Below are 11,232 nucleotides of genomic sequence, written 5' to 3'. Positions count from 1 at the left end.
AAGAGGGGGATGAAGAGGGAGAAGAGGAGGAAGAAGAAGAGGAAGAGGCAGGCAAGGATGAAGGTGAGGGTCCACATCTGTCCCTCCAGTTCTCAGAGTCACTCCCATTGCATGTCTTCCCCGTCTGAGCAGCCCGTGACTGGAAGGAGACACAGATAAAGTCTGGAGTTTGTATGTTCTCATGGTCCCTATCTGGGTTTTTTTTTTACCACATTTCAAAAACAAGATGTGACTAAATTTCCCATAGATATAAATGTGAGTGTGAATGATTGTCTCTCTCTATTTGTGATTGTCTCACCCAGTGTCAACTGGGAATGGCTCTAGTTCCTTCTACCCGGCACTCTCTACAGAATAAACAGTTTAGATAATTGATTGATGGAATTTGCTAGTCCATCACTGGTTACTGAGCAGAGAGCGCCCATTCAGGAGGCTTAAGAAGTAGGGGACATGAGCTGAAACAGCTCAGGTAAAGAGATTACTGAGGAGTGGCTGTGTTGACCAGAGAGATAGCATCAGACTCCCTGTTACTGAACACATGCACTGGCAGTGTTTACCATACAGTGAGATAGATGCTTCAGACTGTTAGAGAACAATACCAATAAATGAGACCCTGTTTGTGGGCCACAATAGGGGTGCTTGTTTCACCGCACTGCAACAAAAACACCTTGGGCAGCTCGAAAGGATTCAGCTGGTTCAGCATGTAAGTCAAGTCAAGCAACTGAAGCTCAAACGAACAGTTAAAATTAATCAAGTGATAAATTGTTTCATTTCTTTTTAGCCAGAAATGAAGTTAGCATTAAATTCACGCGTACCTGTTGCTGGCTAGTGCTCAGGTACGGCTTGTAGCTGCGGCGGCTGATGTTGCGAAGCTCTTTGACAGCCTCGGCTGGCATGGACTTGGAAAAGCCGAGACCACTCCAGGTGTCTGTGGGTGTCCGGACCTCAGTGACCACAGGCTTCCTCTGCATGGCTGACATAACATACACAGGCACAGAGAAGAAAAACACACATTAACACATGCCTTAAATCGTGATGCAAAGACAAGCTGTAAACACAATACTGACACATTATCAACTGATAAAGTGAAAATGGCAAGCCTGTTAGCAAAACTTGCTTATTTATATGCACAGTAGATATTCACTCTCTTTTTAGATCTGTTTTGCTCTCCACTAACTCATGAGGGAAATATTTGGCTCTTTAGCTGCTAGATGCTCAACTATGCTCACTATCTAGACACTAACTTTGTGTGTCTGCTGTTTGGTGCATGCCAGTTAGTGTATTCTGGGTTTTTAGAGCTTTTAGCTAAAAATGAGCTGCATGCTCATGGGAGCTGTATGAGTGAACCAAAACAATAAAGATGTAGGTCATAAAATTGAGCAATAAGCTAAAATATGCTAAAATAAATAAATAAATAAATAAATAAATAATTTAAAAATTATAATAAAAAAAAAGCTCAGTGCTCATATCAAGTATGTCCATCATGAAAATTCATTGCAGGCTTTCCAGGTCTCCTTTGATTTCTAAATCTAAAACGGGGCTCAGGTGTTAAATAATAAATCAGTAAAACAGTACTTCTCCACGCCAACATGTGGCACACTTAATAAAGCTCATATTGCTGAGACTGAGTCAAATACGCACAGTCAAATGACAAACAAGTGACCCTGGGCCTCTTTTGGCACCAGGACAGGATCCATGTGTGAATGTGCGATAAAAAGTGTAACAACACTCCACGGAGTGCAATATCAACGACATTATTACTGGTGGGCTGTCATGTGTGTGTGTATGTGTGAATGAAGGTCCCATTCATATACTGGCATATGAGTGCCTTAATGACTGTGAGGCAGATGGCCCATTCAAACTGCTAATTCATAATCCCATAAAGCAACACTGAGGGAATATAGTTCCATTTGGCTGCAGAGCTTCAGTGTATCTCTCATTCTGCATAATGAATGAGGCAGTAGTTTCCTATGTGTTCTGTATGTCAGTGCATGTGAGCATATAAAGGCACACACACAACTGTGTATAGATACATGGGTGTGTTGTCTGCATTGTGTGTCTGCCATGTGAATTACGAGGGAGTGCCAGTGCTACTCTATTATAACGTTGGCACAATGCAGCCCATAAACAGGTCCCCTTCATCAGTCGTCTTGGCAGTGAGCAGCACTGAAACGGGCCCCCTCTATCAAATCTCTGGCTCTGCTCAAGATATTAATGTGTTGCCACAATAACATACTTGAATAAAGTAAAAACGGGTACTTCATCCCGACTACTCATATGAAATTAAATCATTTTATAACTACATCTTAACCAAATCGTTTGCATTTTTACAACAAACTGAAAAAAATGGCTGTTTTAAGATCTAAATTCTTCCTGTATTCTGTGAAAAAAACTAACAACAATCTACAGTAAGTCTAGCATTGTGTGCCAAAATCCTCATATATTTATCTGCAGTATACAGCAACTATACTGTAGATTACAAAAAAAAAAGAAAGAAATGCTTGTTTAGTAGTGGCCCCAGTTGTTGCTGCAGAATCCTGTGCAGTGAAATATTAAACATTTAGTAGCACTAACCTCTAGTTGCCAGCAGTTTCTTCTTCTCGTAGTCATAATCCTATAAGCACAAACAAGAAATAGAGTAGGTAAATAATGCATGAAATTGAATTACGTTTTTTTTCTGGCTACCAAGGAGAGGCAGGGGGGACCTAATTTACAGTGGGAACAAACACTCACATGAAACAATACTTCCTGCTGGTGTGGTGGTAAACAAACACAAAAATCTGCTCTCAAAATCAAAACTCACTGGAGTCAGGGATGTGCAAATCAATAGGACATAACACCAGAAATAAATTGTTCCAGCTATTTTCAGTCTAACCTGTCTTCTATAGTTGGCATAAGGTCAAATCAAATCAAATCAAATCAAATTTTATTTGTATAGCACCAAATCACAACAAAAGTCATCTCAGGACACTTTACAAAGTAAGGTCTAGACCTTACTGTTATCAATATTATTACATAGGGAAAACCCAACAAAATAAGAGAGCCGCACCACCCAAAGTGGCATGGATGCCGTCTCTGTTAATCAGACCAGGTTTTCCCCAAAATGTTTTCCAGTTATCTATGAAGCCCACGTTACATTCAACATGTTTGTTACCCTAAAAAGAAATGTGTTTTGGGGCAGAAATCTGAATGTAAACAACGAACTAGCCAGCTAGTTAGCTATTAGCTAACCCCACTAAATCATCCTCATGTCCATTACAGTTGACATTCGTAAAAGGGCTATTATTTTTTCTAACAAAACGTTTAGCTGAACTCTGACCCCAATTTATAATTCCTAACATGTTCATAAACAAGAAAATATATGATTACCATAGGTAAAAAAATTATATCTTAACAATATTTAACTTACCTTTTCTCTTTTCCTGGCATGTGTGTTTTGTTGCAGTCTCCATTTTGTCTCAGGATGAATACAAAGTTCCCCTCATCCCACCCAAACACATGACATATCATTGGAAAGGCCAGGATGTCCTCTTTTAAGCACATCAGGACTTAGTAGGATGGAGCCTTGTTATTAAGGGCTTTGTATGTTAGGAGAAGGATTTTAAATTCTATTCTGAATTTTACAGGGAGCCAGTGGGGAGAAGCTAATATGGGAGAGATATGATCTCTCTTGCTAGTTCCTGTCAGTACTCTGGCTGCCGCATTTTGGATTAACTGGAGGCTTTTTAGGGAATTATTGGGACATCCTGATAGTAAAGAGTTACAGTAGTCCAGCCTGGAAGTAACAAATGCATGGACCAGTTTTTCAGCATCACTTTGAGACAGGATGCTCCTGATTTTTGCAATATTGCGCAGGTGAAAGAAGGCAGATCTAGAGACTTGGTTTATGTGTGATTTAAAGGACATATTCTGGTCAAAGATGACTCCAAGGTTCCTCACAGTAGTACTGGAGACAAGAGCTATGTCATCTAAAGTAACTATATGATTAGACAGCAGATTTCTAAGGTTTTCAGGCCCAAGCACAATAACTTCAGTTTTGTCTGAAGTTGAGTTTAGAAGTAAGAAGTTGCAGGTCATCCAGGCCTTTATGTCTTTAAGACATGCTTGAAGTTTGACCAGCTGAAGGTGAAGTGATTTTACTCCTGTCTCTTCTTTCTCTCACCTCAGCCTTGGATGAGTCAGCATGAACATCCTGAGCCAGCGCCACGTCTCTTCTCAGGCTGTTCCTCCACTCGTTCCTTCCTCCCTCAGTGCCTGTGTTCAACAGTCTGGCACATTCAGGACACAAACACACAGGCTGTGATGGCTATATGCAACACTGAGTCGTTCCTTCTCCAGAGCAAGAGCAGCAACACTATAGGAGAATTTCATTGTCAAAATGCTAGCTAATTATATATTGTATTAAGGGAGACTTGTTCCATTAAAACTGCACAACACTACACCTTCTTCTATATTGTCTGGAACAACAAAAGCTGGGAATAAGAGACTCAGCAAAAAGCAGAATATAGACAATAAGCATTGCTTTGCTTAACTCAGCTCTCTGTTTTAGAAGGATCTGTGTGTATTAATCACAGTGAAGTGGCCAAAAACCTGTTTACAGTCATTATGAGCCTTCTGTCTAGGAAAGGTCAACCATATTTAAGTTATGACTTGGTTCTTGATTAGTTTAAAATTACCCATAACGTTAACATAAGCCCTCAGGGGACCGATGTAAGGCAACACAATTCTCTCAAAAGTGACAAAAACACCTGTGAATGCTCACCTGTATGATAGCGCCTGCCCTGTTGAATGGCGTCTGCCCTGGCCAATAACCTTTGTAATTTCAGGACCCTGGAGACTCCCTCTCCGACTCATCAAGCCCACCCTGCTGATGCTGTTGCTCACTGCATCACACACCTCAGTTGATGACATCACAACAACCTTAGAGCTCTCATCCTCTGATTGGACAGATTGATCCTCATTTTCTAGAATCTGAGGAAAAGGAGAGATGCCAGAGCTTGGTTGTGCTCTCTATTGCGGTTTAACAAAAGAAATTTACTGTGCACTGATAGAAATTTGACTAATCTTTGAAAAACCTTCTCCAGTGGCCGGCTGTCTGTCCCTTTCAGTCCTGTCCTCCCTTCATCAGCAGAAGGAGTGAGGCCTGGTGGAGGTGACAGCCAGGGTTTGGTACCAGTCAGTACCTCTAGAGTGGGAGCTGGCATAGGACCTGGTCAAATGATGGGCAGATGATGATAGTGAGTAAAAGATCAGAGTAGTGTGTATTGAAATACAGACAACAAAACACAAAAAAGACAATAAGCTTCCATTCAAAACTGAATCTGGAATATATGATTAGGTTGCCAGCCTGGTTCTGCTTCTTCTGTTTACTTTATTTCTATCAGTCGGCCACAATATCAGAGTAGTACCACAGCCATATCTCTATGTCTCCATGTCAACAGCATAATGGATCAAACCATCACACAGTATTTGAGGACACAGGAAGCAAAATGCCATGATTGGACTTTACTTACAGAAGTGTTACTGTTGCTGTTTTGGCTGTGCAATCTCCCTGTTGTGGGAAGCTCATATTAGCTGGTTTTATGAAATAATAAACATTATTATTACATAAATTAGCACATTTATTATTCTGTGTTAAAATGAAACTTGCAAGGTGTTTTTTTTTAGCTATCCTTCAATAGAAATGCAGTCTCTGTGCTGCTTTCAGTGCATTCATCTCAGTGTCCCCAGGCTGTATCTGTGGCAGGGAGGGGCAGGGTAGCAGTGTGCGCTGCTGTCTGCCACACTGACATTTTTGGCCAAAGTTGGAAATTATATTTTGACATTTGGATGGAAATACACCTTCACAGACACATACTGTTTATGTGTGAATCCTCACCCTGCTCAGAGAGACGAAGCTGCTGCAGCAACATGTTGAGCCAGTAGCTGGTCAGTCCGCTGCCGGCTAGCATGGGGTCAGAGGACATCTCAGTTACCTTGGCAGTCTGACAGGAATCCAGCCCCAGAAGCAGCCGTCGGGCCTCATAGAGGCAAGAGATGTTCCTTTCCAGACCTTTCACTACCGCTGACTGATAAATATACACCAATAAACAGTTTTACATCAGCATTCAACTCACCACAGTGACTGCAGGGGAGAATAGTTTTACATCCAAAATCAAAGTGAACATTCAAAAAATGTTTCAATAGATATTTTTTATTTATTCCAGTGTGTATGAAATAAGCAACCATAAACTCTGTAGCCATAGACTGAAAGTGAATTTAAACGACAAGACTGGTAGTCAACAAACCAACAACAATATCATTTCTTTTTAGATGGTGACTGAAACAATGAGAAAGCAGCAAAGCTACAAGGATAAAACTGTACCTTACTGGTCTGTTTTACTTTGGGCTTGACACTAATGAAAACTCCCAGGTTTTGCATCATCTGAGCCAGCTTACAAGGATCTGTCTCCCCATCTTCACGCATGTCAAACATCAAACACACAGGCAGACAGTCCTAGAAATGCACAAGACACATAATATCACACAGAATGTAAAATAACAACAACAACAAAAAACTTGTTGTGACAGCAGCAAAGAAACATTAAGCTCACACTGTGCATAGAAAGACAAGTGTATGAAACACAAGAATGAAAAATACACTTTGACATATGCAAGCAAAAAACAAGCACAATGTGCACCTGTTGCCTCTCAGCAATGATCTCTCATTATTACCAGAACAAAAATCCAAAAACAAAACACCTCACTGTACCATGAGCTGCTGCCGGGCCAGACACACGCCGTCAGGGCTGCCCTGGATGAGCAGTGAAGAAGGGCTCTGTGGAGCACTGAGGTCTGGGAGGATGATCTGGGTCTGAGTCTGGTGCATTACACTCAGGAAGTGGGCTCCGCTCTGACCCAACAGGAAGAGATGCTGCTGGGAGGTGACATCCAGCTGGCTGCTCACTATACCACCTGTAACCTCTGACCCCAGCAGCAGGTCCATCAGGATGTAGGTCGCCTTCTGTCAGGTGATAATATATATATATGCACCACATGATATTAAATTATATATGCTTAATAGACCTTATTTGAATGCACACTGACTGTAAGCTGAATTTAATTTCATGCCATGCTAACCTTGACAGCAGCTGCGTTGCCCTGCAGGCCCCAGATGGTGCAGCAGCTTCCGTAAAAGGAGGCCTGTGTCTGAGGCTGGGGTGGCACAGCCCTGAAGCTCACACTGACTCCCAGAGTTTGCACTACCTGCTGGATGAGTGGAGAGCCTGCATCCGGCAGAGCTTGAGGCACCAGACTGACTGGGAGGTCAAAGGTCAAGGATAGTGGTTGCAGGTCCTAGAACAAGACGGTAAATTATGTGATGAAGAGGAGACACAGAAGGGAGGAGAAAATGGAGAGATGGGAGATGAGGGCCACAACAGACAGGCAGCATTTTGATAAATATTCCTGTCTTCTGTGTGTCAGCCATTCCATTCATCACGTTATTGATTTCTATGTCTGACGGGAGTGTAGAAATTGACTCTGGGTAGTCTCTGCTCAGATTATACAGTTCTTACTCACTCTTATCCTCCTCCTGGCTTCCTCCACCCCTTCTATGGGCCCAGCAATGGAAACCTAATAAAAATTGAAAAAGTAAAAATAGTTTCTCGTTTTGGTTTTGTGGTCAAGGCAGCAGTTGGCGGCTCATTGTGTTGGACATTGTTACCTGGTTGCTTTTTTCTCCTGTAGCATTGTGGCGGTTGGAGTCAGGGAAATGAATGTGACAAGATGTAACCTCCATCACCTTTTTGATGTTTCCACCACCTTTCCCAATCACATGGGAATGCTCTGTATAGGCCACGTCCATCTTTAGAGTCACCTTGTTCACCTGGATTTATATACACAGTGGTGTCATTTGTCACTTTTAAAAGCTTAGCTGCCTTTTCATGGAGCAAACACAAGTTACTACACTGCTACTGCTTCACCTCAAAGGAAGTGATGTAGAAAATCCATTTATTTTAATGTAAATGTAGTTAGACTTTTTGTCATGACAAATGTACCAGCCCTCACCCTGGTTTCCAGCACTTCTAATATTTTCTTTTTAGCTTCCAAGACACTGGCTCTCTTCCCTTCCACCTTAACATGTGGATCTAGATTGAAACAGGAATGTCATTTATTTGAGTTTGTTACATTAAATGGATAACGGTAAATCATTTTGTGGTGAAAAACATGACAAGAAGCAGAAAAAACACAAATCCTTGAGAAGATATGATTGAGATATCAAGAGTTTGTCACCCTTCTTTGATTTGGCCCCAATCTTGAGCTTGGACGGCCATTTCACCTGAGTGTCGGTTTCTCGCATCACCTGTGGAAGCATGAATAATAGGTGAGAATGAAAAACAAAGACGGAGCTGTCGCTGTGTACCATAAAGATAAACGTAACACACACACACAAATCACAGCACATAGAAGCAGAACACACACATCCAGAAGGTCTAAGAATACAAAGCCCTATTTGCATTTCAAGGGCTGCAATTATCACCTCCATAAAACCAGTAATCATGGATGTGGAGTATGGAATAAATGTTTAAAAGGTTGCAGGGATGCTCTCACTGATTTACATTTAATCAAGAGTTTTTATGTACTGATGATTATAGATTGTTTTCACAAAATTTAAGTTTTAAGTTTCACTTACCCTCTCAAAAAACTCTTTGCCTGTCTCAACACCTCCATGCTTTGGATCTAAAAGAAAAGTGATTAAATTAAACAATCGTTCAAAATCCCTGCAGTGTGGTTTGCCATGATGTTTTAGCCAGTAGAACCATATTCATATGTTTACAGCACAGTAATGTTCAGTATTAGGCATCTGTGTAAAGTCAATATTTAAACGGTGACTTGGCTGAAATTTGCCAAGCAATGGGAACAAGAGGTTGCCGGGAACATAAACAATTTTAAAAGGCCATTGCTCCATGGTGACATTTACAGGGTATGGGAAGGACCCAGGAACGCCCTCACCCCCTCTCATCACTATGGGTTACGCTGGCCAGAGCTGAGGAATGGGAAAAGAACAGTATGGGGTGGAGAGAGAAGGTGGTGGTTGGGGGAGACAACTGCAAATTAGCCTAGAGACAACTAACCACATCAGTGCCTTTTGCTGACGCAAAGACCTCCCACATGACCAAAAAATTAAATACCAACTGCAAAATCAAGAAGGAATGTGTAAAAAAACACAGACCCTTCTCAAGTGCAGCATGACAGATTATCACCTAAAAGAATAAGATACAATATTTACTGCCTGACTGAGGCTGTTCAAACACATACAAAAGCACGCTCCAAGCTGCACACACAGTTATCAGAGCTGAACACGCTCAAGCACTTTCCTATCAAGATCCTGCGTGAGGACAAGCAGACAAACATCAGCCTCTATCTGCTGCAGTTGCACACTGTCAGAGAGAGTGTCTCCAGTAACACAGGGGAGGCATTTGTCTTAAACCTGCCAAGCAGCAGTAACAGAGGCAGTTGCCTTTGCTGCTTCCCAGACTGGAATGATAATAGAAAAAAGACTTCTGAATGCATAACCCATTGCAGGTCATAAATCATGATGATACAGCAAGAGGAGTATAATAGATGGCAGTTATACTGATGGGAACACTAGGGGTACAGCCAGCCGGAGGCTGTGACAGACACACGGGGTCAGGTAGCTAACAAGGTCTGGGAGGAGGTAAACACAGCGAGGCCATGACAGGCATCAGCAACAGAATAACTTTCAGAAGAAGCAGCTAATTGAGGAAAATGAGTTGATAACATTGCCAGTAGAAATCTGCACAGCCCAGGTGCACAGTACCAACTGTAATATGAAGACTTCACAAGTGACTCACCATACAACATGCTCTCCAGCTTCTTCCTGTCGATCCTGAACCTCTCCTCCACCCACTCTGGATCCAAACTCTGCCCTGTGCTCTCCTGCCCCAGCACAAGGTTTCCACTGCTATCCTCCTCGTCTTCATCCTCTTTTTCCTCCCTGTCGTGTCTGGCCTTGCTGGGCTCAGGTTTTGCTGCTGAGCTGAGTTCTACACTAGTTTCCAAGTCAGGCTGCTGGCGTGCTGCCGTGGCTAAGACTGGAGCGTTGTCCTCAGTGCTGGAGGTGGCCATAGCAGGACTGAGCCCTCGTCAGTGTTTGTGTGTGTGACAATGTGTGCATGTGTGTGACCAAGGAGACCAGCAGGGAGAGAAAAAAAGGGGAGAGAGGGGCAAGAAACACTCCCCCAGCCCTGCGCCTTTTCTTTAAACCCCCTGTCCCCTTCACGTAACTTAGTATACAGGTCTAACACTTTTCTTTTCTTCCAAACTGTTTGAGGCTTGAAGGATTTGCTGCTATGGCCTTGCACTGCAAAGATTCATGAGTCACTCCTTTACTACAACACAGGCCATGTCTTCTTTATCTGAAGGCCTGCAGACAGACAAACACAATCTCCAACTTTGACTGAGGCTCAGTCTGCTCTGAACAAATCCTCTGTAATCCTCACTGCAACTTCCATAGATTATATGGATAGATAGTCAAGGCCTATGATAAGAAAGATACCCCCCCACACACACACACACACACACACACCCTGTGCACACCACCATTGCATCAGCATGCACAGCTAACAAAATAAACCAGTCTTCCAGTTGGGTTCCATTGCACGTCGGTCCACGTCTGCCCTCCCTCGCCTTTCTCTGAATGAGACCTATGAGGGTTTGAGATTCCAGAGGTCGGAGTGAAGGGGAGCGGACGGCTGTATCGCAGCAGTGAGTGTGTGCTGTATGCGTGGAGGGGGAGCTTGCAACAATGCTTGGGAAGGAAAGGACACAAAAGTTCAAACTTCAATGAAACAAAATATACAGATCCTTTACTTAAGCAAAAGTATTAATACAATAATGAAAAATAAATTTCACTACAAATAAAAGTGCTGAAGAAAAAGTGCAAATGCATTATTAGAAAAATCTACTTAAAGTAGAAAAAGTATAAATACTTACTGTACAATGGCAAAGTGACTGAAATATTTGATTTGATTTGATTTGATTTATTCATTCTAGCATATAAAACAGTTTATATGTCAACACATATAATTTCACACATATCCAACAATAATAATCCAATATCAATTTACTTATACCTAGTACATGCTTGAACGAAGTAGGAAGAAGTTAGACTTATCTAGTCCTACCCCATGACATCATCTTACAACTTTTAAGTCCTAAGCAATATCTCTA

The 11,232-nt window shown here is 42.0% G+C and overlaps 1 protein-coding gene across 1 annotated transcript in view; it reads right to left on the bottom strand.

Moving 5' to 3' along the window:
- The window catches only part of bicc2 (bicaudal C homolog 2), an 11,734-nt gene extending 1,254 nt beyond the window's left edge, over positions 1-10,480 (bottom strand). Inside the window, exons 1-16 of the mRNA XM_020624427.1 lie at positions 9,855-10,480; positions 8,672-8,718; positions 8,272-8,341; positions 8,047-8,126; positions 7,703-7,864; positions 7,558-7,611; positions 7,117-7,332; positions 6,749-7,000; positions 6,362-6,493; positions 5,876-6,065; positions 5,073-5,206; positions 4,760-4,968; positions 4,160-4,265; positions 2,572-2,611; positions 813-970; positions 2-139 (exon numbers count right to left, since the gene is read on the bottom strand). Of these exons, the coding sequence (XP_020480083.1) occupies positions 2-139; positions 813-970; positions 2,572-2,611; positions 4,160-4,265; positions 4,760-4,968; positions 5,073-5,206; positions 5,876-6,065; positions 6,362-6,493; positions 6,749-7,000; positions 7,117-7,332; positions 7,558-7,611; positions 7,703-7,864; positions 8,047-8,126; positions 8,272-8,341; positions 8,672-8,718; positions 9,855-10,128 (2,262 nt within the window). The 5' untranslated portion in view covers positions 10,129-10,480. The remainder of the gene's footprint in view (position 1; positions 140-812; positions 971-2,571; positions 2,612-4,159; positions 4,266-4,759; positions 4,969-5,072; positions 5,207-5,875; positions 6,066-6,361; positions 6,494-6,748; positions 7,001-7,116; positions 7,333-7,557; positions 7,612-7,702; positions 7,865-8,046; positions 8,127-8,271; positions 8,342-8,671; positions 8,719-9,854) is intronic.
- Positions 10,481-11,232: the final 752 nt, after the last annotated feature.

The sequence above is a fragment of the Monopterus albus genome, unplaced genomic scaffold (genome assembly GCF_001952655.1).
Source record: "Monopterus albus unplaced genomic scaffold, M_albus_1.0 scaffold327.1, whole genome shotgun sequence".
Taxonomy (NCBI): Eukaryota; Metazoa; Chordata; class Actinopteri; order Synbranchiformes; family Synbranchidae; genus Monopterus; species Monopterus albus.
Note: the sequence above shows the minus strand (reverse complement) of the source record. Positions and strands in the feature narration are given on the sequence as shown.